Source organism: Pezoporus occidentalis, unplaced genomic scaffold, assembly GCF_034315485.1.
Source record: "Pezoporus occidentalis ecotype Australia unplaced genomic scaffold, CSIRO_AGI_Poc_V1 ctg87, whole genome shotgun sequence".
In the NCBI taxonomy this organism is placed as follows: domain Eukaryota; kingdom Metazoa; phylum Chordata; class Aves; order Psittaciformes; family Psittacidae; genus Pezoporus; species Pezoporus occidentalis.
This window is the reverse complement of record NW_026916231.1, coordinates 997,195-1,022,727: the sequence shown is the minus strand read 5'-3', so window position 1 is coordinate 1,022,727 and position 25,533 is coordinate 997,195. Positions and strand designations below refer to the sequence as shown.

The window sequence follows — 25,533 nt, the reverse complement described above, 5'->3', positions numbered from 1 at the left end:
TTTGGCTGTTTGTTTTTTTTTACCTTAAGTACTCTTGAGTGGGAGACTTATGTTGCAACCCAGTCTGTACCTTTCACAATGCTGGTCATCTGTGGCTACCCTTGAGGGGGCTGCTCTGGACACAGCGTACTTGCTTTAGCTTAAGGCTATCACTATGCAGAGGAATTTGGTATGATCTGAACTTAGCCCTTTGAACTAGGGCCTCTCTTTTCTTCAGTCTGTAGAAAACACAGAATGCAGGTTTGTGTTGCACTGAGTTTTATTTCTGGAACCTGTTTCCTTTTGTGTTGTTTGTCTCTGATATTTGCATTCTTTTGTATCTTCCAGAATGCTTACAATATAGATGAACTGAAGAAACCTCTTCATACCATTCCCCACTTCTCTTTGAGGGCAGCTGCTTCACACTTCAGGACACTCACTGGCCCAAAAAGAGACTCTCTCACAAAACATGAACATCAAAACCAGTCAACATCAGCTGTTATCAGTGTCCCAGACCTCAAGGAATACATTTCTCAAATCATTTGGAATGCAGACAACAATCTACAAAGTCTTCCAGCTGACACTATTAATGTTTACTGCTTAGAAGGGCAATGCTCTCTAGCAGGGAGCCTTAGTTCCTTAGATTCCAGTAGTGGGGATGAAGTTCTAAATTATGATTGCCTCGAAGAGTGGGGGTCTAAGTTTGACAAGCTTAGAGAACTCTATAAAGTCTCAAATGAACATTTGTAACTGAAGTTAAAGGAACTTGCCGTGTGGACACTACTTTCAAAAACGTCCTTTTTTATATGTAATGTACAACAAGTAACTTGATGCAAGTTTTTAGTTACAGTAGTATGATACACTCACTTTTCCAAGGAGCGACAATCTGAAAGGTCTTTTTATATGCACTGTACAGTTACTTAACAGTAGAAGACTTTTAAAGCATGAATTTTCTTGAAAACTTTGGAACGTATGATTTCTATAGAATAGCATTATAATATAGCTTTTTACTTGTGAAGGTCAAAGTGACTTACTAGAATTATCCTGGTTGCAAGAACTTGAATTACTTTCTCCCTAGTATTAATATGAATCCTATCAGGTGAGTAATGGTGGGTAAGACCAATTTTTTCTAACTGTATTCATTTTAGACTGTGAAATAATTATTACAAATATTAAAAACACTTTAAATTCCTGGTTCTCGTCAGTTTTTGTCTTATTCTCCTGACCTGTCATCTCCCTTGACAGCACACACACCACCCCGCTCGCTATTACAGGCGCCCCATCTGTGTGAGCCTGAAAATATAAAACTGTATTCAAGAAAATCAGGCAGATGACTGGAACAGTTAAAAGCTTTTGCTATCATCCTGCTTCCTCCCCAGACATTGATATCTTAGGAACAGAGATGTCTGAAAAACTTAAGAACCAGCTCCTGGATAGTTGCAGCTTAAGAGTGGCATAGACAGACATGGGCTGCATAAATGGGGACAGAAGTTACTGCTGAGAGGAAGTAGCTGCTTCCGAGACTTCATTAGAACCTGTCCTTCTTCATGGGTTGTCTTTGCCTTTCCGTAGGGCATTAAGGTGTGCATGGGCAGGAAGAGGATAAGGATTAGCCATTTTGGCCTAGTCCGAGCTGTGAGCCTGCTCTGGCTACTGAAAGTGCCTAGCTTTCAGCACTCCCTTCTCGCCTCAGGGCGCACAGGTGATGCTGCTATAGGGACACGGTGCACACACTGATGAGGGAAGGCTGCAGTAGTGCTGGGGTGACGAGGGGAGCCAGCCCAGCGGTTTCGGTAGGAGGTCATGCTGCCCTTCCACCAGCGGTCCCGCCAAGGGTGTAAGCAGCGCCAAGCCGCCACCTCCCTAAAACGGAAGCGAGCGGTGGGACCAAGCCCACAGCGCCACAGACGCCATATCCCCGCCCCACAGGACCGCCCCCAGAGACGTCCCGGCTAAAGGCTTGGCGGCGGAGCCATGGGCGCCCTGCCCCTCGTCTGGCGCGGAGGGCGGGGCTGGCAGCCATCTTGTTGCCGTCACCGCCTCCGTGAGGGTAGGTGCGACGTGCACGGCTGCGAGTGCTGGCGGAGGGGCCTCTCGGACGGGCGGCGGCGATGAGTGCGGAAGCGGCGGACCGGGAGGCCGCCACCTCCAGCCGGCCCTGCACGCCGCCGCAGACCTCATGGTTCGAGTTCCTGTTGGAGGAGGCGCTGTTGGAGCAGCACTTGCAGAAGCCCTCTCCCGGTGCGTGCAGCGCGGCGAGGCCTTGCTGCAGCGTGGACCCTTCCCTTCGGCATGGGGAGCGGCCCGGCCTCTATCGGGCCCTGAGGAAGAAATGTTCTCACGTTTCCCTGCGGGCCCCTGTCTCGCCGCTGCGGCCTGTCGCTCGGATCCTGCCTCCGCCTTCCCGGGGCCTGCTGCCGGCGTGGCGCCGCCCACACGCCTCCTGCGTTCCTCACTCGCTCTGGCCCTCGGCTCTGGCTTCTCCCAGGAGGCGCCGCGGGGTTGGGCACTCCGCGTCGGTGAGGTCGTGGCTGACCAACCCCCGCCCGCGGTGCAGGCTTGGACACGGAGGGGCCGCGGCGGGGTTACGGGGGGAGAAGGAAGGAAGGAAGGAAGGTTGGCGGTGCAGAGGCGTGTGCTGCCGTGGGGCTTGTACCCTGCGGTAGCGGGGAAGTCACGGTGCTGAGGGTGAGAGGGGGCACTAGGCCCAGCGGCAGTGCAGGCACGGCTGTCCAGCCTTAGTTAAACGTAATCAAGAACATCTTTTTCTTGGTTTACATTAACTTTCAGATTTAATAACTTGATTTCTCCACCTTTCCTGAGTGGTAGATCACTTTCCCCTTTGCATATGTGAATTTTCTTTGTGGAAATGTGAGCTTTTTATAATGTGAAGTGCTGCTTGCAAAACTCATTGCAATTTGCAGCTGGTTTTCTCTCTTTGAAGTATTGAAAGGGCCAGGAGTTAGAGATCTAAAGGCTCAGTGCTGAAATTACTCTGTCTTCTTAGGCCTGGAATAAATAAAAACCTAGCACGGTGTATTATAATAAAATTATTATATTTAAAAGTAGATGATATTTTGATTAACATATGTGGAGTCATCATCTTCAGTACATAAATTTTACAAGCAGGTGAAAGAAACAAGATGACCTTGTATAGTATTGCCTCTACAAAAAATAAACATAAGCGTAGTCAGGCAGTATCTTTGTGTTTAGATCTTACACTTCTATTTTGCAGTTAAAATAATAATGCAAGTTTTATGTTTCTCAAAGTTCAGTGAAAGTGTAATAGTTGTGATTTAGTTTCAGTTTTTCAAAACAGATCAGAGGTACTACAGAGACTGTCTTAGTGTGTTCTATGATCTGCAGTTGCAAGGGAGAGTTATCTTTTAAATGCATTCACAGGTACCAGCAGTTGCTTGTAACTGTTTTTTAAAATACAGAGGATAATCACAAGTAGGTATGATTTTAACAACAGGTAACTTGTGATTTCAAGAGGCAACATTTATTTTCTGTAGATGCAAGTACTGAAACATAATTAATACAAGTTCGTGAAAAGAAAGTATGAGAACATGGTTATCATGGTCAAGTAAATTTGAAGGTTAAATATATGTTAATAGCCTGATTTGAGTCAGAATAAGCAAGATATCCTTTGGGATGAGAATTTGGCAGGTTATAATGTCAGCTGTATAAATGACAAGAAGATCTCTGTTGATAGCTGCAACACAGTTAATTTCTGGGCTTACCCAAAATCTGAAGGGTGGCTGTGTTTCTTTGCAGATCCACCACCTGTGGAGCTGATTGTCCAGTTCTTGGAACAGGCTTCAAAACCCTCTGTGAATGAACAGAACCAGGTCCAGCCACCACCTGATAACAAAAGAAATCGCATTTTAAAACTTCTTGCTCTTAAAGTTGCTGCTCATCTGAAGTGGGATTTGGATGTATTAGAAAAAAGGTACAATTTGTACATCTTCACAGTGAAATTACTGAACTGAAGTGGCCCAAGTTCGTTATTTTATCAAATGGAAATCTGTCTTGCTTGCTTTTCTGCTTATCTTTCTTACATTAAGTCTGGGGTGTGACAACTGAAGTCAAGTTCAGCTTCACCTGTGGGTTAGGAAACAGTTTTGATGAAGGCAATGTCTGTGAGCAAACCAATACTGTTTATAGTTTAGAGAGCAAGAATAGTGGGTCACATTAAGATGTGCACATCTAAACTGCATAAAGATAAAATTTAAATTACATTTTCATCAGTGACAAAAAAAAATCGTATTATTTCTCTTGAGTTAATGGAATGAGATGTCTTTGACTTTTACCTATGAAGTTCTTCTGCTGCTGCACTGAATAATGTTTTTGTCATCTCATCAGATACGTCATATTGGTCTACCTTAGTAAGGTGTTTTGGAGTGGGATTACTGCTTGCCAAAGTACCTTTGCAAGGTACAGCACAACTGCAGAGAATGAACAGAAGACTTTAGTGTGGTTAGTTGTGAAAATATTATATGGGGATATAATAGGGATTTTTTTATAGATATATACTGTAGCTTTGAAAGCAGATGTATAGGAATGTGTACAAAAGGGTTGTTGTTTGGTTTTGCTGTTGTTTTGTTTTGGTTTTTTTTAATGGCTGCTTCGCTTCTCCCAGAAGGAATTTATACTGATACTTATTCATGGTGTATTTTCTGTCAGTTGGTACCTTTGCTTCTTAAAATGCAGGTATAATTCTGATTCAGAAATCAGCCCTACTGCATGATCTTATTTGGCTGATTTTGATAGGATTGTTTTGTCCATCTGTGGTGGGTTTTTTTGAGAACCAGTATGAACTCATTTCAGCTACTAATTTAGCATCTCTGTGTAGTAGAGTGTTCTGTTAGCTCATGAAGCCTAAAATTGTTTTTTCATTAAGAAATACGCTTTTGTTTGTTAACTGATTATGCCTAAAGGTTCAGTCATGATAGTTTAAAAAGGAATAAAGTAACAGCTTGAGCCAAGCTTTTTTATAAAGCTTCTGCTGTTATCAACAGTTGAATGATGTTCTACTCTTGCCAATGAAAACAAGATTCCTGGATCTTGAATAGTGAGAACAGCACTTGTTAGTTTAAAAGGAGAGCTTGATAGCAGACCTGAAGTCTGAAATAGTACAAGACAGAAATTTATTAACAGGAATTCTGCCTTTAGTTGGTGGAAGTGTGGTTTCATTGGTTGTTTTCAAAACTGGCTTCAAAGATTGCAGATTTTTCACAAGATCAAAGGTACTTTGGCAGTAGCTGATCACTTCTAATTTCTGATAATGTCCAAATCAGGGATAGGGTTTCAGTTGTGTTAAATTACACCTCATAATCTTGGAGTGATGTAGTCCAGCCTGCTTGCCTTCTCATTTTATCAAGGAATGTTCTGCCCCAGCTAATGTATATTTTTCATAATACAACTTACAGTGCTGTACAGTGCTGTATTCCAGTTCCTAGTCTTAACTTCAGTGTTTGCTTGTGGATGCTGTGGAAAGGGAGATAAACCATGATAGCACAGAGAAATGTTCCCTTGACATGAGTGAAGTTCCGTTCGCAATGGAAGTAGGATCTGGGACTGCTTCAAAAGGATTTCTGATAAGGATAGCTAATAAGCTAGGATCTGCTGTTCTGGGTGACTGGATTATTCTGGGGATGTGTCTGTGAACCAGCTGATGTACTACTGCATATTATTAAATCAGCTGTCAGGGCAACCTTCCCCTGCGGCTTAATTTCTGCTGCTAATACTAGTAACTGCTTTACATACCTTATGTAGAGCGCCATCTGACCCAGAGTGTTTCTTTATACTAAGTGAAGATACTACGCTTGCTTCCATGGGATGATAAATAATAATACTGAATAGTAGTGTATATTATTTTAAACATCCCAGAAGTAGGATGTTTATATGAAATATCTTTTTCTCTTTTTTTTTTTTTAATAGCTTGTCAGTGCCTGTATTGAACATGCTACTGAATGAGCTTCTGTGTATCAGCAAAGTTCCTCCAGGAACTAAACATGTGGATGTAGACCTGGCTGGCTTACCCCCAACCACTGCAATGGCAATACTGCTCTACAACAGATGGTAAACTTCTTTAAGGCAATAATCTTAAAATCACGATACAACAAAGCAATGTTTTCTTCTATCGATGTACATTGAAGAAGAATCTCAGATAGTAATTTTGTGATCTGTATGTAAGTTATAATGAGGAGCTGAGTCTGAAAAGCTATTTTACGGCTGGTTTTGTTCCCTAAAATGTAGTCAAGGTGGTGGCTTGAGCTCTTATCTTGCAGAGTGCTGTTTTTTAGCTATTTATGGACGTAAGACCATTTCCTAAATACTAGATGTGCTCTTGAGGAGAGGATCTGTTCTAATGGTATAATGTATCTGAAATGATAAACTGGTCTTTTTGAGATATGTAATCTGCTTATTACACTTCTTTGCTTACTTTTCTCCCCTGTGTAGGGCCATAAGAACCATCGTTCAAAGTAGCTTTCCTGTAAAGCAGGTGAAACCTGGTCCACCTCAGTTAAATGTGTAAGTTTCAGGTATAATTCATTTGGATTTTTTGTGTATTTTGTAATCAAAAATTTAATTTCTAAGTGGATTAAATCATGTTAGTAACGTACAGTTGCTTAAAATGTCTAGTTTTAGCCCTGGAAAACTTAATTTATTTCAAGTGTATTCTTATTTTCCTTTCAGACATGCTTGATACATACCAAACATGCAGATTTGCCTTATAATTGAGATCTTGACCTCTTCTCTCTATTGTCCAGGATGAACCAGATGCAGCAAGAAAAGGAACTAACTGACAATATTTTGAAAGTGGTGAGACTTTCCCCCTCCCTCCTATTTTTGCTTAAATTTACATGTAAATATGACTAGACAGGAAATTAACAGTTGCATCACAGTTTTGTTGAATTCAGTATTATTTATGTTTGGCACTTTCCATATTTGCTACAGTTCCAGACTGTATGTTCCACATTTCTGTGTGTTCTGAACTGCGTGGTCTCTGCACAGTATGTAGTGTGGAATGTGTGTTGTGTGATTGAAGTATTCTTACATCAGCCCATCCTTAGCACCGTATGGATTGAGCAAACCTTTGCAAAATCAGTGTGATTAGTTACTAACACCATACCGTGCTTAAGCTGCAAAATCATATGGCAAAAAAACTCGGCACTTATTGTTTCCCTTTGAAAGTAGCCTGGCTACTTTCATAAGCTTCCATAAGTAGCCTAGCTCATTTTCCTGCACTTGTACTACTTTGGATCAGTTAATGAATTTGTATTACACATCTTCTACAATTCTTTTATTTTTTCATGGCGTTTTTGTTTGTTTTTTTTTCCAAATAGCCAAGCATGACTGATGTTTGTTCTACTAATTCATCAACATGTTTGAAAAAAAAGTTGTTGTTCATGTAGAAGCTGTTATTACTTCAGCTGTGAAATAATAACATAAAACTTACAGTCTGTGGCATAACTTAATGTTTCAAAAATGAACAAAAAGATGGTAGATAAAATAGAAAAATATTTTGTTTAAACTGGCAGTAAGGGTTTGATCCTGTTTCTCTGCCTGCCTGAAACTGAAGCAGGAGCCATAAATTACTGTACAAGAAATACAGTCACAGATTCTACATAGCAATAAGACAGTATATAAGGACTTTCTTTTACTATCCTTTTACTGTTCTGTTACATTCCTAGTGTTAATTTAAACCCAAAGCTAACCTCGAAACCAAAAAGTTGTTTGTTTTTTTTTAATGCATTTGAACTATTACAGTTGAAAGAGCAGGCTGCTGATTCTATCCTGGTCCTGGAAGGAGCACTTAAATTAAACAAAGATCTTTACGTCCATACTATAAGAACTCTGGATTTATTAGCCATGGAGCCTGGTATGGTGAATGGAGAAACTGAGAGTTCCACAGCTGGACTGAAAATCAGTGCAGAGGAGATACAGTGCCAGGTAGCTTACATTCTGTGATAAAGCTTTCAATTCATATCTATTTCGTTAGGCAAATTGTTAACGCATATGCGTAACGCGTATGCGTAACACGTATGCTTTTTGAGATAAACTGCAGTGTTTTTCTGTTAATGTTTCCCATGTTCTTTTTTTAATATAATGGTGTATTATTGACTTTGTTTTTACATTACTAGAACTTCAATTTAGAACTTAGAATTTCAACACTGTAATTATTATTGCTTTTCCCAACTCCTCACTTCTCCCCTACCCCTCAGAGTAACCCATTATATGATAAGGACAGTCTATTGCATTGTTTTAACAATTACATGGAGATCAGTCTGTAATTTTGTAATGCCTGTGCAGAATTGCACACACTGGGATCACAGTTAAAGAAGAAGCGGTATGGTGGGGAAAGTTACACAGTTTGTGTACGTATATTAGATAAAACTAGAAATAGTTTAAAGTGTATATAGTGTTTGAGTTGAAATACTTAATCTTGACTTAAAATGTCATATTAGTTTCCAAAATTTGGTTTATATTTTATTTATGTTTTTCCAAAATGTGTTTTATGTCACTGCTGTTTGTAGGTTTGCTATGATTTGGGTGCAGTCTATTTTCAACAAGGATCTACAAATGCAGCTGTTCATGAAAAAGCTAAAGAAATGTTTTTCAGAACAAAGGAGTTGATTGCAAAGGTACCAAGTGTTTCATTAGCATATGTGTTTCCAGCTCTTCTGAAAAAGAAAAACCTTGCCTAAATTATTGCTTCCTTTTAAAGCAATTTAATAACTGTCAATGATGCACAGAGTTTCTAAAGAAACTTCATGGGATTTGGACAACAATTTTGTGGCTTTTTTCCACATTCCTTGGATGAAATCATATCAGCTGCAATATATTGCTGCTTTGTTCTATGTATTGCATTACACAGTTGTTTTGATGCAAGAAATGCAATGACTACACCTTCAGGGCTAATACTAACTGGGCTGAACAGCACATTCTGTGTCATAGAATCATAGAATCACCGAATAGTTAGGGTTGGAAAGGACCTTAAGATCATCTAGTTCCAACCCCCCTGCCGTGGGCAGGGACACCTTACACTAAATCATATCACCCAAGACCTCGTCCAACCTGGTCTTGAACACTGCCAGGGATGGAGCATTCACGACCTCCCTGGGCAACCCATTCTAGTGCCTCACCACCCTAACAGGAAAGAATTTCCTTCTTATATCCAATCTAAACTTCCCCTAAGTTTTAACCCGTTACCCTTTGTCCTATCACTATTGGTATCTATCACATTGTGGTATTTTGATTGCAGTGATACATTTTTTGAGGAAGGTAACCATACAGCACTTCCTATTCTTTTTTTTTTATCTGGCTTTCCCTTGGAAATCATTGTCTGTGCTCTGACTTTCTAAAAAATAGTGTTTTAATTTATAATTAATTCCTTTTTTATTTTGCTTATTTATATTCTAAAACCTGCAAAACTCAGAATTTTATTTAAATAGACAAAACATGGTCTAAGATGTAAAAAGTACGTATAAAAGTGTGCTTTTAAAAGAAGTCTGTATATGCACATTCATTTGTTGTTTCGTTGTTACCTGGGGAAACTGTGAGTTTCTGTTAATGTTTCCAAGCTAAGCTTATGCTTCCTAATACTTCAACCACCAAGATCTGATTAACCCTTACTTTTCAGAATGGTTCATCATCACTTCATTTTACCATAGATGAAGAGCGGTTAGCTGGGTACTGTCAAGCATGTGGAGTTCTTACCTTGTCTTCTGATGATACATCTCAACAGGCAACTCCGTATAGTCAAATCCATAGGTGTATGAAATCTGGCAGCTATCAGGTAAGATGCTTAAATATACCTACATGTATTTGAGGGTTTTGTTATCATTCTATTTGGATGATTCCACCTGAACTGATAGGGATTTTAATAAATTTAAGTGTTCCAGTTAACCATTAACATAGCCTTTTAGAACACGTATGTAGGAATATAATTTGATACTTTTTTAGATTAAAATATCTTGAATTCCATTGAGATACGCAGGTTTGCTTGACATTTGGTTTTGGGAGTTTTGGGTGGTTTGGTTTTTTTCTTGGATTCTTTGACAGAGAGCTTATGTCGTTTGGTCCCTTTCTGGTTTAACAAATTTTAGTATCACACATGGTACAAGTTGCTTCTGTTAGTTTGATCATTTCTATCAGATAGAAAATTACTTTAACTGTCTTTTGCGTTATGCATTGACTATTCCAACTGTGTTTGTGTTACAGGATATAGTGAATATATTCCTTGAAGATAATCTAACCCTCAGTTTACCTGTTCAGTTCAGGCAGTCAGTGCTGAGAGAACTCTTCCAAAAATCTCAACAAGGGTGAGACATTAAGTAATGATCTGTTCAATGATGATGAAAAGCAGTTTTCATGAGTTATGTTTATCATAGAAAGTAGAGAAAATCTTCTAACAACAAATCCAAGAAACTTGAGCCTTTATTTCTGTTACCAGTAGTCTTAACTACATCTCCCAAATAGGGACCTATGTTGTGATGTTTCTCACTGTGCCGTATATGGGAAAAAATTAATGATAATTAACACTTAATTTTACCACTTTACTGATCTTATTTATGCCACAATTGATCATATATATGTGTGTGTGTGTTTGTATATAGAGCTGGTCAGGTTAACCATACTAAGCAATAATACTGTAGGAGATACGTACTTTGTTGGGAATGCTGGCAGTTAACTGTGATTAGGAGCTTTGTGCACTGCTGAAGTAGCCTAGGGCTGAATGAGTAGGATGGTACATTTACAGTAAGAAAAAAATTACAATAAGCAGAGAGAGCTAGGTACATTACAAGGGTGGCTTGTGAATGGCTCCCAACTGAGAAGTGCTAAGCAAATGGCTGCATCTAAAATTCAACCTTCTCTGGAGCTTAGGCACTTGAATGGGGGCTATATGGAAAGCATCTCCATATAATCATGATGATAATTCTTCCCTGAAGGGAAGCTGCCTACAGGTTTTTCTGTTGAAGAAGTGAGAGACCCGGTTTTACATGCGTGAGAAAAAAAGAAGTATTGATTGTAACGGCCTCTTGTGTAAAACCTCAGTAGTTACTGAATTCAGTTTTCACATCAGCTAGAAAGGAGTCAAATAAGTGTCTCCTGTGAGAGAATCTTGGAGGCTGTAGCTTAGCAGTGTCTAGGGGTGTTTTCATCTCTGGTATGGCTGATACACAGCACCTTCAGGGATGAGCACTAGACAGAGATGAATGGAGGAGCATGACTTTGCAATCTAGTCAAGGCATGCAGAGATGGAGCAAGAGAAGGAAGCCATACGTTCTGGTTATTTGTCTTGATTTTTGTACAGTGATTGTGTATTCTGAGATGCACAAATATTCCTGAATTTTTTGGAATGTCAGCTGTGTTGTTAGCTCTATTTGTCAGAGATGTTCCGTGATCTTCAGTTTTGTGTTCATGCAGGAATGATGCTCTGGATGAAGTTTGCTTCAAAGTCTGCGTGTGCAACACAGTCTGCGATGTATTGCAGGGTCGAACAGTTGATGTTCAGTTTTGTCAGCTGTTCCTGAAACCTAGCAAAGAGAAAATAGACTTCCTCCTTGAGGTAAACAAAATTACCTGAAATTAGAAGGGGAAACAGTATTTAGAATTATTGTTGCAAGGAATGCTCAGATTTCTGAAGCAGGGAGGAATACTTTGTACTAACTTCAAGAAAGTTGATTAAAGTTTGAGAAGTTTCTTTGCAGTCACACTCTGTGATCAGTCTTGCATCTGTGTTTATAGCTCCATTTCCATTTCTCCATATTGGAGAACATCTTTCCAGAGTTGACCTGTTGCTTCAGATTGGATTTGAAATTGCTACTATTCCTTGGCGTCATTGAAATAGAGACCTTGTTGAATGTTTGTTTTTTCAGGGAACAAAGAAACAAATTCTCTAAGACAGAGCTTCAAACGAAGTAAAAGCTGGCAATCTAATTCAGTTACCTAGTTATCTTTCAACTGCTGCTATTTTAACTGTTAGTTCTAGTGAATCTCACACATTTGCACTTATAGAAATGTTGGTTCATTTTTAAACTCCTGTGAAAGAACTTTGTTATATACTTAATAATCTTATAAGGCTGAGTGCTACTGTGGCACTCAGTGTCAGCACACCTATATATCAGAGGAATAGGCAAAAGGAGTGTGAATTGTGTCTGATGAAAGATTACAGTTGTGTGGAACAGCCTGCCTTGTGCAGGCTGAAAGAAACTGATCCATCTGTGATGGCTACAGTGTTTATCAGGTAACTGGTGCCTCACTTGAGAGAGGGAGTTACTGGCTCACTAATTGTGAGTCAGAAAACTGGGTAGAAACACTGTGTGTAACTAATTGTAAATGTTCTAAGGGGCTGCTTCGTTATTTTCTGCTTGCTTTCCCAGGTTTGTTCAAAATCATTAAACTTGGAAAATGCTTCTGAAGCATTGAAGAGAAAAATGGCAGCATTTCTCAAGTATGTAGCCATACTAACATAACATGAATTCACACTTTGAAAGCAGTGTAATGCAATACAATAAATTATTTGAGAACTTACAGCTGAAAAAATAAGCAGCTTCTTCCTGCTTGCTCATGTATTAACTTTTTCATTTGTTTAGAAACTTGTGTTTGGGTTTGGAAGATCTTCAGCTTGTCTTCATGATTTCATCTCATGAGCTGTTCATGAAACTGCTGAAAGATGATGAACGGAAGCTCCTCATTGATCAAATGCGGAAGAGATCACCTCGAATCAATCTGTGCACAAAACCTGTGGCTTCTTTTTATGATATCCCAGGTATTTTTCACAGCATTTCCATTAACTTATATGCAGGGAGTGACCTGTTTCCATGCTTGAAGTTATTATGTGCAGGTCTGTTCTATGAAAAAGTTTGAGATAATGGTTTCAGAGAGAATACTTTCCATTTTTTGTTGGTGAATGTCCTACTTTATCAAGAAGATGACTATTATTTGCTTGTATGTTGCTTGTATCTCAACTGAGTATAATAGATACGCTCAAATGAATGTGTCATCATAGAATGATTTGGGTTGGAAGGACCTTAAAGATCATCTAGCTCCAGTTCCCTGCCATGGGCAGGAGCACCTTCCACTAGACCAGGTTGCTCAAAACCCCATCCAACCAAGTGAGAGAGGTGTGGCACTTAGTTTGAGCTATATCTGGCTACTGTTACTGTTGCCGGAAAGGGCAAACTGCCTCTGGATTTAGAGGAGTACTAATGCTTGTCTGACTGTTTGGTGAGCTGGCCCAGGAGTAATGTCCAGATGAAGTTTTAAACTTACCAAAGTGAAACAAACCTTTTCAGCCAGTTCGTTTCCCAGGTACAGCTGTCGGGCTGTGCAGCTAAACAAGTCAAAGCTGACACAAGAGGTGCCTGTAGGTGACTGAAGCTGGGAAGAACTGACCTTGCCTTGACTTAAGCCAGTTGTGAAAATATATATTTTCACTAAGGCTGTACAGGAACACTACTGTGACAAGGGTAAGGGAATACTCAGAGCTGCTGCTGTGAGAAAAGGGGGCATTGTAAGTAGCCCTTTTGGTTGGGGGAGCTGGGAAGCTAGCACATGGTGTTTCTGGAAAGGCACAAAAGGATGTATGTAACCTTCAGAAGCATTGATGTATCTGCTGTTCTTACACTGGTATATTTAAATTTTCTTGTATACTAAAGGAATACAAGCATCTATGTTAAGAAGGAATGTGTTGGAGACCTGATTGCTTTTCTTCTAGCTTCAGCAAGTGTCAATATTGGCCAGCTTGAGCATCAGCTCATACTGTCAGTAGATCCTTGGAGGATTCGACAGATCTTAATTGAGTTGCATGGTATGACTTCAGAACGCCAATTCTGGACAATTTCAAATAAGGTAATTCATCTGCTCATAAGTGCAATTCAAGGTCTGGTTAGGTGTCATGCTGCAATGAACAGTAAACATCGTGTCATAGATCCTCAGCATGGTTAATTTTTTTTTCCCTTTTTCTGCATAATGGTGGTTTAATAAGAATGATGGTACATACGTACACTCTCATTCTCTATGGAAAGTATTAAAGCAAAATGTGTAACTAAGGAATTACTGGCTGAATCGTAGGCTTTTCTTGTGAGAAAACAGATTTCTGTAGCTTTTGCTTTCAGTGTTGTTCTGACTAGTCAGCAGTATTACTTTAAGTATTTACTTTTAAACTGACGTTAAAAGCTGGCAGCAGAAGAGAGGAAGAGATACAATTATTACTTTTTTTTTTTAAGTAAGGATTTCTTGTCTTTTTTTTCCCCCTTTCCCAATTATTGCAGATTCAGAGTATGAGCAAAGTAAGGTAGCTAGCTTTCTTTATCAAACTTCCATCAGAGCAGTACATTATTCTGATTAGATATAAAAATGAAGGACTTGGCACTTAAATGGCAATAATTGTGTTTGAGTTTTGTTTATAACATTGTGAGCAGTGACATGAATTCTAAAACCTGTTTCTGTGCAAATGTCCTATGTATTTCTCTCCCAGTGGGAAGTACCAAATGTTTACGGCAATGTTATTTTAGGAATCAAAGACAGTCTGACTAGGGATTTGGTCTACATCCTTATGGCAAAGGGATTACACTGCTGTGCGATTAAGGTGAGCAAGTCATCTAAAGGTACTGGTGAGTGAGTTTGAGCAATTGAATTTCAGCAACACTGAAAATACAGAAAGCCCTTCTTGAGAGAAAGAATTGTAAAAATGGGGTGTGAGGGAGATAGTAACAAGTCCTGTGTGTCATGTAATGGTTTAATATTTCTGTCTTAAGAATTCCATCAACAGACCAAGGATAATGGCTTTCCAGTTAGTTGGGCTTGGAGATTATTTCATTCATATGAAGTTTTGATGATGACGCACTAAATCATGTTGCATCTAAACCCAGTTTCACACGAGGAATTTATTGGAATGCTGGTTTATTTTCCTTGTAGTTGACAATACTGTAGTTTGCTAAACTACAAGATTAAAAAAACCCACTGCACCCAGTATGCCAATAGTTACTTCTGGTATGTTTACTTCTTGTTTTCTTTAAAAAATCTGGAACTGTTAAGCTTAATAGCAAGGCCATAAGATTCACATATTGAGAGCTGAACAATGCATTAACTCTTAGTCTTCTCCTTTATGAATCCATTAGGAATCATTAATGCATATCCTTCTTATTGCAGGACTTTGTCCATGCAAAACAGCTTTTTGCTGCTTGCTTGGAGCTTGTGACAGAGTTTTCTCCAAAACTCCGCCAAGTTATGTTGAATGAAATGCTACTTTTGGACATTTACACTCATGAAGCTGGACCTGGTGCTTCTGGAGAGCGTCCTCCTTCTGACCTTATAAGCAGAGTCCGAGGATATTTGGAAATGAGAGTTCCTGGTAAGTACATTGCTGTCATTTGTGGGACGCAATAAAGTACAAAGCTTGTGAGAAAGGAATAAAGGAAACAACTTTATGTGATAGGTTTACCATTTAGAAGTGTAATTGGAAAAACAGTAGTGAAGTTTGACACTGGTTTTAGTGAGGCTTTAGAAGTCTGATTAGTTCTTGGAAGCTGGAAAAGAGAACAGCATGTCATGAAGCCTACATACTGCTAAACACTGACTGGCTAGTGCCGTTTAAAGGGCTTGAACAGGATAAAACATGGCTTCACGCTGTGGGATTAATGTAATGCTGTTGTGGTTAGAGGAAGTTGTTGCTTCTAGCTTTCAGAGATGAGGTCTCTTGTAGGACTGAGTATCATGTTTTTCTGTGATAGCTATGGAACAGAAACACCTAATTTGGGGGAATGGGTTTTGCTTGTTTTAATATAATACTGTTTGTTAAAAAAAAATAATAAATAAAGCAAAGAACATCTGTTCTTCCAGATATTCCTCTTCGACAAGTTATAGCTGAAGAATGTGTTGCCTTCCTGTTAAACTGGTGTGAGAATGAGTATTTGACCATGCAAGTTCCATTACCTCTGGTTCAGACTAATCCTTATGTGAAGGTAAATAGTGCTCAGTCTCAAAGCCTTTTCAGGCTGTAATTTACTTTTTCCTGCTGGGATTCTTTTGTACTTTCAAAAGCATGTGCCCTTTTGTCTCTAGAGTGTTGGGTTTTGTGGCTGTCATGACTTAGGTCTGGTGTAGGAGACAGCAGGGCTAAGCAGCAAGTGTGTTTGACAGGTCACTAAAGACGTGAAGGCTGTGCTGCAAGGGCATATGAAACAAATTGCACTTAGCCCTTGTTAGCTGCCAGCTGAGCTTGGTTTCGTAAGCATCAGGTGTGTGTGGTTGTGATTGAAATCCTGTAGCACTTCTGTAAAGGAGTCACCTCCTACATGAATTCAGGCTGAGAGTTCTAGCTGAGGGGAATGAAAAGTGTATAGATCTGAGGGGATTAAAAATGTATTGTATCTGGTTGTTGTTCTGTTTGTAAGACACTTGTTTTCCAGGTGCGCTGTGGTGGTTCTGTTTTTTTTAACCCAACACCAGTTTTGAATTTTTGGAGACGTCCAAGCATTGGTTTTTTGGAAACTTAGCTTTCAGAATGGTTTTACAGGACTGTTTCTGCTTCAGAGTCTGGCAGTGAAGCTGAAAGCAGATCATGTTCCAGGACAGGTTCATTTTTGGCCTGCTCTGCTTACCTGTGATATTTCCTAATTTCTGTCCTGAGCCTCAATTTTTTCTCTATAGCAGAGGGTGTCAGTATCAGTTTAGATTAATTATTAGAGACAGTTTTTATAAAACTGTATTTTACAGGGTTTAGGTTTTATGCTGTATACTGTAGTAGAGTGTAAAGCTTGCTTTCTGGAACTTGTAATAATAAGATACACCCGAAGAAAACTACTAAAAGGATAACTCCTCTGCTGTTTAATTCCAGTCTTCCAGGTTCCTCATGTCCTCTGCTGCAGAGTTTAGTCACATGGCTTTGTAGTTTGCAACTTAAAATAATTGTTTAACCATTTTAAATGCCCTTGCTGTAGTCAGTGTCCAGAGAAGCTGCGCTTACTGTATTTTCTCTCTTGCATTGTATAGCTGGGACAATTGCTGGCTGCTACTTGCAAAGAACTTCCAGGTCCCAAAGAAAGCAGACGGACAGCTAAAGACCTTTGGGAAGTTGTGGTACAAATCTGCAGTGTATCTAACCAGCATAAACGGGGGAATGATGGCAGAGTGAGTTTGATAAAACACAGGGAGTCTACACTGGGCATTATGTACAGGTGTGTCTGCTTAAATTATTTTTGAAGATTGTTTGAATGGTATATCTGACCACCTGTTCCCTTCAGAAATTGTCTGGATTCCACTGTCAGAATGGTGGCAGCGGCTAAAGGTCTCTACTGAGTAAACAGTCCACCCAATGACAGTGTTGGATATTAGTGGTGATGTGTTGCCTTTCCTTTTCAGAGGGAGAGAAAAGGAGTGTATGGGATTAAGGTCAGAATACAGGCACTGAAGCATATGTGTCTGTGCTCCATTATAACCAGTGTAGATCTTCCAGTAAAGTCAGTAGCATCTAGAGGGCAGTTTAGCTGACCAACTGGAGGTGTCTGCTTTTCATTAACTGAAATTGTTCTGCAGACTCCATTGACTGTAACTCTGTTCAGTTTTGGTACTTCCTATACAGAAAAACATGTGGACAGGCTGGAGAGGGTCCAGAGAAAGGTCCGATCCAAGGGCTGGGAAAGCCTGCCTTATACAGAAAGGCTGGGAGAAAGAACTGGGTTTGTTCAGCCTAGAGAAAAGAAGACTTAGTGGAGACCTTTTATTACCATGTTCCAGTAGTTAAAGGGTGGCTACAAAGTGGAGACTTCCTTTTTACAAGGAGTCAGTCACATGGAAAAGATGAGGGGTAATGGGTACAAGGTACTACTGGGGAGATTGCAGTTGGACACAAGAGGACAATTTCTAAGAATAAGAATAATCGGCCATTGAAATAATCTCCCCAGGGAAGTGGTAGGTTACACTTTCTGGATTTGTGTTTGTGATTTGGTTGGGCAGGGTGATGGGCCTTCTGGGGTCATGCTTTGCTAAGAAAGGTTGGACCAGATGATCACTGAGGTCCCTTCCAACCTGGTGTTCTAGGATTCTGTGATTAACTACCCTTATAACTGCATTAAACACCTACATAAACACCAGCATAGGTGTCTGTGTGTATCTTGAGGTTTCTGAATTTAAAGCTAAATGTTATTCAGTCTTGAAATGAAATTCTTGTTCAGCTGAGCTCCTGGGAAGAGGGAAAGGAAGAAACTATTCTTGACTGGAGTAATTTCACTGTCAGTTCCCTAACCTCTGCCAGTCTTAGTTTAATTGACTGATGGATTGATTCATTCAGGACTCTCCGATTTGTTCTCTCAGTAAATATTTTCAGCCTGTTCTTATGTTCAAGCCTAATTAAAAGTTGCCTGTTACGGTAAATTCTGGGATGTATGATTATATCAAACAGCTTTCCATGTTATAAACTTGGGAAAGATGCCCCTGTCAAACTATTGACTGTTTCTTTGCCTTTCTTGAGCTAATCAGGTTAATGTGTACCTAAGACCAGCTGCTTTTGCTTATCCTGCAGTGGGATGGGTGAGAGAGGGTATGTGCTTGCTGTAGGTTTCAGTTGTACTCTGGCAAGGAAAAGGAAGCAGTACAGGTGTGCTCTGGGATGCTGAACCTCTTCTGACCCCTCTGATTCAAACAGTGAAAGGCAGTGACCCTGTTGTTGTTGTTATGGAAAAGAGGCAGTGAAACCTTTTCCAAACAGGCTGTGCTTGTCTGGGTTGTTTTATGGTGACAGTTCTGGTGTGGCATGATGAGGAAATCAGTGTACATCGTAAATGATCACTGCACACCCTCTTCTGTAAGCCTGGACGTCACTGTTGCAATCTTAGCTGGAAGAGATACAGTACAGCTCAGTTGCTTTCCCTTTTGGAGTCAAAGTGATTTTCCTGCCTTTTATAGCTTGGTGGAATAGCACATACCTCTTCTTTAACCTCTTTTAAATGTAAAACTTGCTACTTGACTGTATTAGAAGTGAGTGACCTGCCTGAGTGTTTTCACTTGTTTACCCTGCATTTGTGAACTTAAAGCTGAAAGGCTGTTTTGGCAGGTGAAGGATTTGCTTTACGGACCTAGTTTCCAGTGTATTAACTTTGCATGTATTCTTTGTTGTGAACAGTTACTTACATGGGGTTTTGTGTCTCTAATTTAGGAGTGAATTGCTGTCCTTCATCAAAAAGCTTCGGGTAAGTTATAGTGGTCTTGAGAATGTGTTTGCAGCCAGAACTTCCTTTTGATAGAGCTTTTTCCTGGACTTTTCCTTTTAAATTCCAGAAAGTCTGACAGCCCTATAGGTGTGTTGTATGGCTGAAGAACTCCTGGATTTGCTATAGCTATCATACAGCAGTGTTGCATAGTCTATGAAAAAACTACCCTGAATTCTGACAGTGGGGATCTGTTACCATTAGGAATGTATTTTATTGCAGCTGTCCCAAAGCAAAGCATTCCTTTTGGAGGGAGGAGGAGGCAGCTACGTGCATCATAAAGGCAGCAGAAGTAAGAGGAATGGAAATTGTTCATAGCTTGTGGGTTTGTAAGTGCTTAAGTTGTAGTGTACCTAGCTCAAGTTTAAGGCTAGGCAGTAGCCATGGAAACAACAGAAATGTGGAAAACCTGAGTGAAGTTTATATTCAAGGTGTTATTTGGGAAAATGTGAATTAAAGACTTCCCGCAGAAGCTCTCACAATACCCTTGTGTTGCAGGATTCCTAGCAAAATACTGCCCTGTTTCAATGTAGTGATGTCAGAACTTCTTGCATAGCTTTAGAGCATAGGGAAGAAACTGGAGTTTCAGTAGTTCATGGGAATGCTATTTACTGTTTTTTCCCTTTACAGGAACCATTGGTTTTAACCACAATATTGTCCCTGTTTGTCAAGCTGCATAATGTTCGGGTTAGTACATACCATAAACATCATTCTTGGCTTTCTGGAAAGGTTTCTCTTTGTAAATTCTCTTAATCTTTCTTCCCTTAGGAAGACATTGTGAATGATATTGCAGCAGAGCACATTTCCATCTGGCCCTCCTCCATCCCCAAGTAAGATGATAATTAAAAATATAGGTTTCAAAGCATGTGTTCACATAATTGGTTTGGTTCCGGTTGCTGTGTGTTAGTTACTGTGAGTGTGACTTCTGCCATCATAATAGCCAAAGGGACATATAGTATATATTGATTTGTTCTGGTTGGATTGAACTATATTTCTCCAGTGACATTTAAAGGCTCTGGGGGCCTAGAACCTCATTGGTTCAGATTCTTTGTATGCACTGGGAGAGAGGTGATTCCTGTGAGAGAGGGAGATTGTAAAGCTTGGTGTGGTTAATCTGTCTTTAACCGGTCTGATTGAATAGTCTTATTGTTCCCGGTGTAGATTTCAGTGTGTATTGTAAGGTCAAGCAGAAGGAAATTGTTCAGTGTTACCAGAATTTAGCAGAAGGGTGAGTAAAAACATGTTTTTAAAACTGGAAGTTCCACACAAACTTCAGGAACGGCTGCCCAAGCAATGTGCCAAGCCATTCCCTCCTTCCTTTCCAAGCCTGTTCTATAGGTTTCCAGAGATGGCTGTGGCCTGTGGATGCTGTGATAAATTTGTAGTGGTTTCAGGTGTTGTCTTCAAACACCTTTTCCTTGAAACTGAGCAGATGTGTTTTTGCACAGAACCCTCTTGCAGTGTAAGCCCCAAGTAGAGTTCTGATGTCTGTGAAGGGTGTATTTGTTCTGTCACATTTGCAGCAGTGAAACAATTCAACAGTAGTCTTAGCGCTAAGTCTTCCTGAGTTATTTTTGCTTGACACTTCATGCAAGGTGCTTTGGACTTAAACTAGATGGGAAATTGGATCCATGTTTAAAAAAGCAAACCGATCACTTAGGAATTATTTTTCTTCTGGTTTTTATCCTTTAGCCTCCAGTCAGTGGACTTTGAAGCTGTGGCTGTGACAGTGAAAGAGCTGGTGAGCTACGCACTGACCATCAATGCAAACAACCACTTCTGGTTAATTATTCAGGCAGATATTTATTTTGGTAAGTGAAACCAATGTCTATTGTTAGCATGTGTGAGGAGTGCTTTGCTGCTCCAGGACTTGTTTGACATAACGTTCCTTAAATTTCCTCTTATGAAAAGAAGCTTGTGATAGATGAGTTTAGAATCCTCAGGTGCAGTAGTGTAGGTGAGTTTGGGAGGTTGTCTAAACCCACAGAGAGACTTGGCTTTCAGTGGACTTGCTTTTAGGGTAGGGGAAACTGTAAGCGTCATCATTAACTTCGCTTTCTTAGGGCAGTTTGTCCTTGAGTGCTATAGTTACTGAAGCCTCTAATATCAGAGTCTTTTATTAAGTGAATGGAAAGTTGTGTGAGTAGAGATTGCTTTTAAATGTGGAGATGGGATTCACTGCAGGCTAAGCCAAGTGGAGCGGAAAGGATCTGTGTTTGATGTAGAGAAGTATCTCGGATTTGTAAACTAGGAAGCATGAACTGATCTGGTGTTGGTTGTGATGGGAAGCTCTTTCCTGTCATTTTGTCCTCACCTGCCCCTTCTGCAGTACTTGTCCTTGCTCCTCAGCAAGGAGCAGCCAACAGAACTGGGACATGGAGTGTTTCAGATTCTGGGCACCATGACATGCACCTAGACTGCACCAAGGCAGCACTTGCCTAGAGAAATCTTGCCCGGATTATGTGATACTGGGCTTTGTTAAATTGTTCCCCACTCCAGAGTCAGTCCCTGAGGCTTACTTTGTAGGGTGAGTAAAGAGAGTGCAGAGGGGTAGGTGCTGAAGAATGACCTTTCAGAAGATGGACAGACATGCACAGTACTACCTGGTGCATGAGCTAACGAAGGACATAGCCGTAGATGTCCTCAAAGGTAGCTGGGTATTTCTTCCACTTAAATTATCAGTCAGTACCACTCTAGGGGAACTTAGCATTTAAGACAGACTGTTCTTTACTGGCAATAAAACAAGGTACATTTCTGTGCCTCTGCCATATACTTGCTAGTGCTTTGGGCTGTAAGAAGAGACAGGGCACATGTTCCTGAATCAGCTGTTTTTTGGAGTGGAAGCATACCTGTGGTGTGCTGTAACCTGTACTGCAGAAATCCTGGCCTGTTTCTGCCAAAGAAGACAAATACCTAGAAGATGCTTTGGGGTGAAGGGGTCTTAATACAGTGTTTAGTGCTGTCACCTTATACATGGGAGAGTGATTCAGGGCTTTAAACTGGCAGCATTTGCTGTTCACACGAACTGGAACAACCTCCCAGGAGTAGAATGATTCTGTAGGGAGCCTCAGAAGCTGGCACCCAAAAGAGCAGTGCTTGGAGCACACCTGTGTGTCAGATCTGTGTTTCAGAAGCATGTGGACAAGCAGACTGCTCTTGCCACGTGTCCCCTGTAGGCTGCCCTCCTGTCAGCCCAGTGAGAACTTGCTGGGAGTAAAACTAGCACAGAGCCATGAGGTGTGGCAACATGAGTCAGCCCTCTAACTGGCACCAGCTAAGCTCCTCCACTACCACCTGTGTGCCTGGTTCAAGGAAGTCAAACTTCTTTACTCTCAGGTTGATGGATTTAAGATTCAGTACCTGAAGAACAGGCAGTAATTCTCAAAAGGCAGAACTTCTCTGTGTTACTGGCTCTCTTCATTGTGTAGTTTTCTGTCCACCACTGTTTTACCACCTCCTGTGTGTTGGGGTTTTTAAACAGTGATAGGGAAGTCACTTTCCCAGTAGACTTGAGCAGTAAGGGAGATATATCTGAGTCATTCCATAAACAATTGATAAGAGACTTAGAAGTAACTGCTCTGTTTACTTTAGAGACCTTATTTTGCTTTTTTTCCATTGCAGCAACGAATCAGTACTCAGCAGCTCTTCACTATTATCTCCAAGCAGGAGCTGTGTGCTCAGACTTCTTTAATAAAATGGTGCCACCAGATGTGTACACAGACCAGGTACACTAAAATGGAATTTGGATGTACAGAAATCTCTTTTGGATGCGATTGGCATCCTGATTCTGTGTAGAGCCAGAACGGCTCCCCAGGCCCGCACTCTTGTAGCCGTGTAGCCAGATTCTGTACTGCTGTGCAAGGAGGTCTGGAGGTGGGTGCGACTGTAACTTACCACTGCTGGAGCATGCTGGAGGTGCAGCACTGCACACAGTGGGTACCTGCCCACTTTGCAAGCATGTGTAACAAGTGGCTCCTCAGTTGTGAGTGGGCCATGAGTAAGAATCCCTTAATAACTGTGTGTACTGGGAGAGTCTTTGGTCCCAGCCACAGTGTGTTCAGTGGCGCCTTTCAGTCACTGTAACCTTTATCCAGGCATTTGGTTCATCAGGAAGGGGGTGTGTTACTTGCAGGCTGCATTTTGGTGGGCAATAGGAAGGAGCTGTCTGGACCCAGGGAAAGTAGTGATTTATGTGCCCTGTCCAACTGAGGCTCCCATCATGGTCCTGTTCATACAGCGTATGAGAGCTTCAGACCCTGGTCAGGGATCATCTTCATTGTTCACAGCCCTGTCCAAGCTGTGCCTCCCTTGTGCCAGGCAGCAGTGGTGCAAGAGTCCCAGCTGGGACAGTGTTCTGTCACATGTGGTAGTGTGTGCCTACCCCAGTGCTGTTCCATCCCCACATTCCATCAGGCCTTGTCAGTAGGCAGCAGGAAATAAAGGTAACACTTTTTAACAGGCTGCAGCTTGGCTCTTAACACCAGAAACACAGCACTCTCTGTACCACGCACCATAACCCCTGTGAGGTCTCCTCAGGGAAGAAAGCTCAGTCCATCAGTGGATGTGCTAGAACACAGGAGTTGGGGGAGTAAGGATGTAGGCAGCCAGTTAGATGGTCCCTTGCATTTACAAAACATGAAATAAGTTGCTGTTTGTGTTCCAGTGTTGGCGTTTCAAAATGCGTGTTCTGTTTTTAACCATTCTGTAGGTGATAAAAAGAATGATAAAGTGCTGTTCTTTACTCAACTGTCACACCCAGGTAGGAGGTGAAACATGGCAGTAAGTAAAACGTTGGGTTTTATTTTGATGTTAATGGGGAGGAAAGTAAAATGGAATCCAGCTTTCCTTGTAAATGCAATCTGCACTATTAGTAGATTTTGTTCTTACTGTTGCTGCTAGGACACTGAAAGGACTGAAATTAGTGAGTAAATAGGGATATACTTGGAAATGCTGTAAATAGTAGAAAGAATCTGGGGTTTCTTTGTCCCTTTTTCTGTTAGTACATGGATATATTTATTTTCTGTAGGGCTGAGTACGTACTTTCCCTTTAGTTACTGCTGTTGGTATTGCAGCATGAGCTGTGGCTGCTCTCATAGTTCAGGTGCTTGGAAGGTGCTCACTGTGGAAAGGAGCTCTGGCTCAGGTCTGGAGCAGGGGCAGTACTACTGAGGGGTTCTGTGGGGATTTGAGGCATTGAAACCCACCCTGAGTCTCTCCTTACAGGTAGCTATTCTATGCCAGTTCCTCAGAGAAGTAGACTACAAAACTGCATTTAAGGCACTGCAAGAGCAAAACAGGTGACTGTTACAACATTTGTAGCTACGTGTACAGGGGTTATGAGTGTGTTAATAACGTGGTCTGTGTGCTCTTTCAGCCATGATGCCATGGATTCTTACTACGAATACATCTGGGATGTCACCATCTTGGAGTATCTGACATGTATCCTTTCACTAGAATACCATCGGAGCTCACACTGGATGTTCATGGCAGGAAAAAGTTGATTTCCTACCCCAGTGTCTTTTCTTGACTCACCCTCAGATCTCCACCACAAAAGAGGAGAGACAGACAAGCGGCAGATAGCAGTGAGTGCACTGGGGTGCCGGGGCGGAGTGGGGTTCATAGAATGGTTTGGGTTGAAAGGGACCTTAAAGATCATCTTGTTCCAGCCCCTTGCCATAGGCAGGGACATCTTCCACTAGACCACGTTGCCTGGCCTTGAACACTGCCAGGGATAGGGCAGCCACAGTGTCTCTTGGCAGCCTAACCAAGACTACCATAGTCTGTCTTTACCTCCCTGAAACTGTCTTTGAAGAGTCACCACTTCCAATTTTAATTTATTGTATAATTCTTAATGGAATCTGGATGCTGATGGGAAGTGGGGGGGTGGCATAGAAATAAATCACTAGTGCTGAACTGGCCCTGTAGTGCCACAAATCTCACTTGAGCACTGCTGCTCACCCTGTCTCTTGTTCTTGCCAGATAAAAGCCATCGGCCAGACAGAGCTCAATGCCAGTAACCCTGAGGATGTCCTGCAGCTTGCTGCCCAGAGGAGGAAAAAGAAGTTTCTTCAAGCAATGGCAAAACTTTACTTCTAGGCTAATACTGGAGGGCCATGATAACATGGGTGGGAATGGAAAAAAAAAATAATCTTTCAAGACTTTTATTTTTAAAATTAATTTCAATTTTTATACAACATTTACAGTCTAGTATCTTTTTTTAGAAATAGATGAAATCTTATAATAAAACCCTTATTTTACAAATTGTACAGAAGGTAGGAAGCAACTTCAGCTGGTTCCACCATGGCTTGTTTGTAGAAGGCATGCATTCAAGTTT

General features: G+C 40.9%; 2 protein-coding genes across 2 annotated transcripts in view; both read left to right on the top strand.

Annotated features, from left to right (window-relative positions):
- The window catches only part of LOC134156500 (neural-cadherin-like), a 38,860-nt gene extending 37,710 nt beyond the window's left edge, over window positions 1-1,150 (top strand). Inside the window, exon 32 of the mRNA XM_062604580.1 lies at window positions 328-1,150. Within this exon, the coding sequence (XP_062460564.1) occupies window positions 328-729 (402 nt within the window). The 3' untranslated portion in view covers window positions 730-1,150. The remainder of the gene's footprint in view (window positions 1-327) is intronic.
- Window positions 1,151-2,013: 863 nt separating this feature from the next.
- Window positions 2,014-25,395, top strand: INTS8 (integrator complex subunit 8). The gene is made up of 27 exons (XM_062604604.1): window positions 2,014-2,220; window positions 3,757-3,931; window positions 5,923-6,063; window positions 6,445-6,516; window positions 6,756-6,807; window positions 7,756-7,938; window positions 8,523-8,630; window positions 9,629-9,784; window positions 10,210-10,310; window positions 11,416-11,557; window positions 12,372-12,442; window positions 12,585-12,760; window positions 13,709-13,842; window positions 14,471-14,581; window positions 15,145-15,346; window positions 15,835-15,956; window positions 16,987-17,171; window positions 19,148-19,181; window positions 19,830-19,886; window positions 19,968-20,029; window positions 20,892-21,010; window positions 22,821-22,924; window positions 23,908-23,958; window positions 24,423-24,496; window positions 24,574-24,638; window positions 24,738-24,781; window positions 25,179-25,395. Exons 1-27 carry the CDS (start codon window positions 2,091-2,093, stop codon window positions 25,293-25,295), a joined length of 2,988 nt encoding a protein of 995 aa, XP_062460588.1. The 5' UTR covers window positions 2,014-2,090; the 3' UTR covers window positions 25,296-25,395.
- The last annotated feature ends 138 nt before the right edge of the window (window positions 25,396-25,533 follow it).